Source organism: Poecilia latipinna, unplaced genomic scaffold, assembly GCF_001443285.1.
Source record: "Poecilia latipinna isolate Pla-1442-1.1 unplaced genomic scaffold, P_latipinna-1.0 Scaffold879, whole genome shotgun sequence".
NCBI lineage: Eukaryota > Metazoa > Chordata > Actinopteri > Cyprinodontiformes > Poeciliidae > Poecilia > Poecilia latipinna.
The window spans coordinates 221,094-229,356 of NW_015113495.1; the positions used below are offsets into that span (position 1 = coordinate 221,094).

The 8,263-nt window shown below is 38.6% G+C and overlaps 1 protein-coding gene across 1 annotated transcript in view; it reads right to left on the reverse strand.

The window, feature by feature from the left end:
- ctnna1 (catenin (cadherin-associated protein), alpha 1) overlaps positions 1-7,888 on the reverse strand; it is an 82,649-nt gene extending 74,761 nt beyond the window's left edge. The window contains exons 1-3 of the mRNA XM_015048386.1: positions 7,632-7,888; positions 4,593-4,708; positions 4,144-4,339 (exon numbers count right to left, since the gene is read on the reverse strand). Coding sequence (XP_014903872.1) covers positions 4,144-4,339; positions 4,593-4,697 — 301 coding nt within the window. The 5' untranslated portion in view covers positions 4,698-4,708; positions 7,632-7,888. The remainder of the gene's footprint in view (positions 1-4,143; positions 4,340-4,592; positions 4,709-7,631) is intronic.
- Positions 7,889-8,263: the final 375 nt, after the last annotated feature.

Below are 8,263 nucleotides of genomic sequence, written 5' to 3' on the forward strand. Positions count from 1 at the left end.
ATTACCGTCTCCCTAGCCAGGAGGTTGATGCTGTATAATTACTGGGTGTAAATGAGGGCATTTTGAGTCCAATACATTGTTACCGTGACTTTTTTTAAACTAAAGATGCACAAAACTAATGTTTTATCCTGAAATAGCATCAACAGAAGGTTCTAAACAAGCATGCTCGCCATAAGCTTTTTTTTTTTTTTTTTTTTAAAAAGAGTAACAATTAGCCTAAAAGCATTATCATATCCATTATGAGCAGGAGACACAAAATGGGCTTGTAGCTCAACTAAGGTGGTGATATGTTCCCATAATCTCCATGGATCTCATTATCTCCAGCTTATCCAGTTGACCCTGCTTTTTATTCCATTGTGTCGCCCACCGCCATTGCTGTGCTGATTCCTGTTTACAGTAGATGCCCGCCGTGCTAAAAAGCTCTGCCGGGGGCTTTAGCTCAAACAGCCTCTTCACCAGTCTGCAAACTTTCCAGCTGAACAACTACTGCAACATTTGTATGCAGTGCACAGAGAATCAAAAGGGCCTTTCATTTCATCTCTGTGGATCATTGGGTTTTTCTAATATCCAGTCGGTGTTGCTTTAGCTTCTTCGCCGTCCCTCTGCACCAATATATAAGTGATTTTATTACTGCTTCACACTGTATTTTCCAGGTGTAGTTTCCGCTGCTTCCGTCTTTTCTTTTCCCCGACAGCCGTTTCATCGTGGTTTATGGATGTGGGATTTGTGTTCATAGATGTTCTGCTGCTACCGATAAAATGATCTCCAACTAAAACCTGAACTAAAAGTAACGGCCAAAGACACTTTAGACTGTTTAGAGCCGTCAACCACAGTCAAAGTCATTCAACTAAACACTTTGTTCAGGTAGACTAAATAATGCTACACTACAAAATATTGCAACAGACGATTCAACAGAAGTAAACACAAAAAATAAATAAATAAATAAAGTTTGAATTTATTTTTTTTGCAAAATTGATGACAAGTCTGAATCAGTTTTTAATGAAGGTGTTCAAACCAATACCAAGTGGTTGAACGTCTGTGGCAGAGGATACAAGTGCAGCTAAAAAATACATCCAACATCAACGTGAAAAGCTCGGTTCTTTATGCTTAATGCCGACAACTGATTTTGGATTAACCGATTAATACTTGGATAGCAATAGGAGCTTAATATTATGATTTTTGTTTCCTTTTACACCGAATTTGAACTGGGAGAAGCTAAAACCACCACTTAAGGAGTTCTGGGTTGAAAATATTTACTGACAAAGAAAGTGTTTCATCTTGGTGCTAATATTAAGCCAAAATTATACAAAGAATCTGCATGCTAGAGTTAACGATTTATCAAATACTAAATTAGTTATTTCAATAACTGATTGTTTCAGCCCTTATTACATCATCCTTGGGTTTTAAGCTGTATACAAAGAGTGCTAGCAAACTAAAACATGTAGGAAGCAGATGTCAACTACCAGCTCATGCAGATCATCCACTTTACTCCGACACCTCAAACTCATAACAGTTTGTGCAAATGGCCGACAACACAGACCTCAAGCAGAGTCAGGCCCCTTAGGCTGTTATTCCCCCCCACAGAGGAAAATCAATAAGGCCATTTTTGGAAGGGAGATAGTGATCTGTGCTCCTTTAATAAACTTCCATCTATCCAACGCTCATCTGCAGCCCACTCTGTGCATGATGAAATGATTAAAATGTAAGTCACACAATAAGCCTCTCAAGCAGAAGGACAGCAAAGAGACAGGTGGGAAGGGCAAGAGGGAGAGAGCAAGGACACATGTAGGGAGAAACAGCCGAGTAAAGAAAGTCTTCCACGGTGAGAGATGTGTACATCGCATGCTTTACATAGATGTAACATGAACGCTAAAATGAAAATAGTGTAAAATAACAAAATGCTCGAGGGAAAACCACTCCCGCCCCCCCAAACACCTATTTTGAAATGTTTAACAGTCATCCAATCGCCCATTATCAATCATAATCCAGATTTAAACAGCTGCTGGGTTACAGCTGGGTAGGAAAGTGCTTCCTGAATCCAAGGTGGTGTTACCCTAGTCAATGGCCGTATTATCAGTCTAAACACGCTCCACTGAGCAGCGTGGCATAGCTGACAGCCAGGCCTAGGCACCAGCAAACAACAGGCAGTGAATTCCAGCCCAGTGACAGCTCACCCAAACTACACTAACATTCCTGGGCACCGAGTGCTGCACATGTTTTCAGCGACATGTCGTCCACCGCCCAACAACCCAGAGCAGAACCTGAGCAGAGAAGATCTGGGAGGAAAAGACGGTGTGACACAGATGTCACGTCACATGGTAATAACAGCCCACCCTCAAGCCGAGGCTCCCCGGTTCGAAAGGCTCAGCTGTTCGGTCAGAACCGCAAACGAGTCTGGCTTGTGTGCTTCTAAGATGACGGAAAGTAGCGTCACGAGAAGAATCTTTTTTTCACTGGCTGCCGAGCTGATGGTCGACTTCTGTCTGGAGACGCGAAATTAAATTGGAAGTAGAAGCCGAGTGGGTGGACTCCTACCCACACAGGAGGATACAAACATTTAAATAAATCTACAGTCAGAGGCAGCTGGAAACCATGTTCCTTTATCATTTCATGGCCCGCACTTCTCTGATCTCTGTGGCAACAGCTAAAAGGGAGGCATTTTAATTAAAAAGCAGAAACAGCGGTGGACAAAACAGCGTCAGATCTCTTCCTCAATTCAACAAAGAAGAAACTTTTAAAGCAGACGGGTAGGCAAATCTTTACCGCAATCCACCTTCAGACAGCAAAAGGCTCCAAGTGTGAGGATAAACAATTTTGACAGGACCATCGTCACAGTTTGTTAAAACTGACAGGTAAAAAAAAAAAAAAAAAAACAATTTCTGATCTTTTATCTCATGCAAGATTAAAACACACACTTCTGCTCCCAACCACACTCTAGGTGTGAAATGGGTAAAATGGGGCTTAGTAATGTTTAAAATATTGTGTTAAGATACAAACTGAAACATTTAGTAATCCCAAGATCTGTCAGTTGTGAGTCCAAACATAAAACATAACAATAAAAAAAAAATACAAGTCTGAACCCAACAAAAATAAAATAAATTAAGAGCCACATTTTCAAGATGAAGGCATCTTCAAAGTGCTTCATACAATACTTCCCACCATTAAATATTTTTTCTGCTCCTGATCTTTAAAAAATTAGTTGACTCCAAGCTTGACTCCAAATAACTAGTATTGTACCGCAAGCGATTGCATGTCTGCTGCAGCGACATGCAATTTGCTCTACCAGTTTGATCAAATCTGTCCGTTTTCCGTGCATCTCTTGCTAAACCACTATAGACCGCAGACATTATGTTGAACAACAGAATTTAGCTCTCCCTAAAAGGGTTTTTACTCTTTACAATAATTCAGTGACAGAGAGACTGTTGGCTGCAGTACCTCACATCATCATGCGAACTGATCATACAGCTGAGACAGGGTGACAAAACGGTCATTAAATTGTAACGTTTGCAAGTAAAAGAGTTTCTGAAGCAGAAGAAACATTTTTTCGTTTCCACACACTTGAGTGGAAGTTACTAGCCAAATTATCAACACATCGTCATCAGGCTTAAGCGAGGATTTCAACTAACTAGATGAAAATATTTTTGGGAGCTTCAACATTAGCTGTCCGTTAGTAATCCCAAGATCTGATAGTAACAGGTTGGTTTATGTCCAATAAGATCAGTGATAAAATCCCTGGAAACTTTTAATTTTCAGACAATGAAAAGAAAAACACATTTAAAAAAAAATCTAAATCTAAATCCCTTTAGCCATTTTCCCCAGAGATATTAAATAAGGTAAACTACAGTTTTATTTTGTGCTTTCCATTTATTTTGAAAGCCTAAGTCTTCACTTTTTTTTATCAGCAGCATTAATAGACAATATAAAGTACAATTATGTTATCAACCTAAAGATTACAAGAAACAATGTGTGGCAAACCAACGCTAAAAATAAAAACCATAACAAAATATTATTTCAAGGTCTTCTCTTAGGAAAGCGATATCCAAACAACTTATGATTTATTTATCGCTTATCCTTTCTAGGGAGGCACTTTATACCTAATACTGTGGCGTGCGTCTTTTAAATGTGTTTTTTTTGTAAATGTACCTTGCTTGCGGACATCCTCCACTGCAGCAGTGAGTTCATCCTTAAGGAATTGACTTTCCTTTGCAATCTTTTCTCCCTTTTCCAGGAAGTTCTCGGTAGCAGACTCGACTGACGCAGCCAGAACATGAGCCTTCTTAGAGCGCCCCTTCTTCTTGTTAGATGGGCCTTTGTTGCTCGAGTTGACCAAAGTGGTGACCTTTGCAGAAACACAAACAAATGCATATCAGATATGTATTTGACAGAATATATGATACATTATATTGTCTATGGTCTATTGCATTTATTTTAAAGGAGGCAGAATCCAATCATTTTTAATATTCTTATTTTTTTTTTTTTTTTGTCATTTGAGAAAATATTGACAAAGAAGATAATATTGAATATTTAATTCTAGGATTTGCAGTTTTGTTTCATAAGCTTGAAGAAGAACATTTAATGCGAGTTTCCATTACCTGAGTAACAAGGGGCTCCAGTAGCCTCTCCACTGCCAGAGTACGAATCTCCAGGCTCTTTGGGTCCCATTTGAAGTTGATGTTAGGTGTGTTGATGCTCGTCATGTTGACTGGTTCTATAAGGGAAAAAAGAAAAAACAAAAAGTTATTCAACACATTACAAAAAAAGGTTTTGGTCTAAAAACAAAGATGAAAAAATTCATGAAAAAAGGGGGGAAAAAAGCAACACAAAAAAAACTGCTTTAAGAGCAGGGTCAGAGAAATAGACAATGACTGCAGTACTTAGTTTAAAAAAATAATAATTTAAACTATATCAAACTCATCTTCACCAGACAAATGAAAACTTATAAAACATTTTCTTTTTCAGAAGGCAAATACATTCTCCAATTCTTTTTTTTTAACCCATGAGGTTGACCAAGTCTGCTATAGAGCAGTTTTGTTTAGTCCAACATCAACCCTGTATTGTAAAGCCACTGATGATGAAACGCTAGATTTCCTTTCCACAGTCAAGCTACATCAGCCTCCTGCTGCAACTTTAACAGAAGCATTTAATCGCAGTTTGAAATGCTGAGGGTTTTTTTTTCCCCCCCTTTCCCACATCGCCCGACACAGAGAGGTTACATAAGTGATCTTCAATGGCTCACAGCAAGAATGCAAAGATATGGGAGGATTACATGAGAAAAGTGGCCACACATCAGATCAACACTTATCCTAGCAGAACTACAGAGTAAAAGATGATTTATGGGAATAATCCCCGATGCCATGCCGTTATTATTCATGAGCACAATATGAGTTTAATGTGAAATGCAAGTGCATAAATACAAGTAAAAACAGTGTTACGAACATCTACAATGGCATGTTGATTAACGTTGTACTCGAAATTGCTAATGCTAAAGTCCATTGGCAAATGCATGTCTGTTAGCCAAAACAACAGGAAAAATAAATTTGTATCAGATAATAACAATAAAAAAATGCAGTCTATACATGATACTGGCTAAATGTCTCAGTCAAACTCACTTTATTTTTCCTAGATTTATTTTTTTTTTCCCCCTCCAGAATATTTTTTTAAGCAATGTACATAAGCAAAGTAAATACAATCCACACTCTGGATTGATTATAAATGCAAACATAATTGGATCTTCCTGATCATTTAAAAGCCAGTCTGACTTGGAAAACCCCTATTTTGTCTGTCATAGAATTTAGATGTGTGCTGAGCTGTTAAAAACAAAGATTTTTAAACACTGGCTTCCTATTGTGAACATCTTTTCATAATACTCTCAATGAGTTTATCTGAAAATGTCCAAAATACTAAAAAGGTCCTTTATAGAGTCAACACCCTTCTCTTAGAGAAGGGCAGTCAACAGATGCACACAATAACACTGTGGCCCAATTTCAATTTTTCTTTTCAGACACCCACTGCAACTCTATTGATTAACTATCAAACACGGGGCAAGCAAGGGTAATCAGCAACCCCCGAAGGCTAGGAGTGAAACTAAAAAGTTGGTCAACTGTATTGCGAGAACAAAGTCATCACCAGCTCATAGCCTAGATTGTCAACAAAAGACCCAATATTACAAAAAACATAATGCGAGATTATTAGGGTGGGTGGATGGGGGAGCACTGATGATATATTTCTGCCATAGCGCCAGCAGGCGTTACTGCGGCTTTAGAGTAAGATTTAAAAACGTCGCATGGTGATATTAAGAGACCCGACAGTGTTGAAGAACTGAGTCGGAAACAATATTTATGGATTCAGAGGAAAAAAACAAAAGAAAAAAGAAAAAACCATGAGCTGTGAGCACAGTTGTAAGCAGCACATTGACCTACTTAAACTCTGCAACTGATGATTTCAAAACAAAACTGCAGGAAGAGATGATCACCTGATGTTACTGGTGTCGATCTCACATTTTATTCTCAAAATATTTTTACTATATATATATATATATATATATATATATATATATATATATATATCCCCTTTGGACATCCTTTGGTGGGATAAAAAAATGCAATCTATAAGATTGTATTTCCTAGGCTCTGATATGAAATATTAACCCAAATTTGCATTTCAGCTGGTTATAAGTGCAATACTGTTGACCTTGATAAGTTTGAATAAACATATCAGTTTTAGCTGATACATGCCATACATGTCAAAAATTACTTCCAATTTTGTATTTCCATCACAACAGGATAATAAAAGCACTGATGTAAAGCCTGTACACACCAAATCTCTGAAATGCACATTCCCCCTCCCAGAAACAACTACAATTGTCTTTTTTAACTTGGGCCATTTCCTCCTCGTGATTCCAAAGCGCAGGAGGAGCTAAACTTCAAATGTGTTTACCCAATCCACTTGGGTGGGGCATTTAACCTCGTCAGGTAAAATCTTCCCAAGTGAAAAAAGTGAAACTAAAATAGGGTCCATACCAACAAACATGAGTTGGAAATTCAGAAATGTTGATTGACAAAACGGTTTCCAAAATACACCGAAATTTTAGTTTAGTGCGTCGACTAAACTCAGCTGCTGACGTAGTAGGTGTTCCTTTAAGCTACTCAGGTAACACCTGTTGCCCCAAGCAACTCAAAAGTATTACCGTTTTATTTTTCCCCCGTTTAAATATAGGTCCATTTAGAGTGTGAAAATAACACAGTTGTTCAGGTTCACGTCAATGGGGAAGTAAAATAAACCTCAGCAAGTACTTCTTCATATTTAGCCAGCTTAGCTTGACGTACATACGCTATTACCTGCTAACATCACCCAAGCATTCCATACCCCAGCTACTGCTAACGCTAGCTGAATAACAACAAATCCCGAGCTTAGCCTTTTTTCTTCAGCCTTGCTGCCAAGAAAAAAACACAAAAGTAAAAAGCTGATAGACAGAATCGAGTGTGCTTAGATACAATTTAATAATTCACAGTGAGAGAAGTTGATATGCTGTTAATTCTAGGATAACAATCGCTTAGATTTAACTGGAGTTTAAAAGTTCAAAATGGAGGAATGGGAAGTATGGAATTCTTCGCCTCAAAAGTTTTCCTCACCTTAAAGGCTTCCGTCAGTTGCGCTCGCCTGTCGACACAAGTTAAAGTCTCTTCCTCTCGACTGAATGTGACAAAATGTTAACAAACGTTTGAAAAAGTTTAGAAGCCGTTCAGCGCGTAGGGAGTTTCGGTTAAGACCGTTTCGATGAGATAGACTGTTGCCCAACAATGGAGGAGACGAATCGGCGGGGGCCGAGGGGGAAGGCCGGGGCGGTGACCGAGTTCCTGAACTTCCTGGCAGAGAGGGAGGGCGACCACACGCCACAGCAAGCCCGTGGAACATGGAGGTGTTCTGGGCGTGGTCCTCACTGTCCGTAGCCATATATGGTTTAATTAGTGCTTACATAAAACCGAGCGAGGACTAAGTCGAGCAGCTTAATCTGTTACAAGGGAATGTAAAAGGGAGTTGAAATGTCAAATTAAATGGCATTTCAATTGAATTGAAATGGATGAGAAAGTGTGAGTTTTTTTTAGGTTCTCGAAATGTCCATAGTATTCTATGGAATGTTATCAGATTGTGTTGTGAAATCCTTTCTTAGGAAATGCCTTATTCCCATAATGAAAAAAAAGAAAACATTAAGAACTGTGAGAGCTGGAATAACTTTCTCCATCTCTTAATTTTATTACCACAC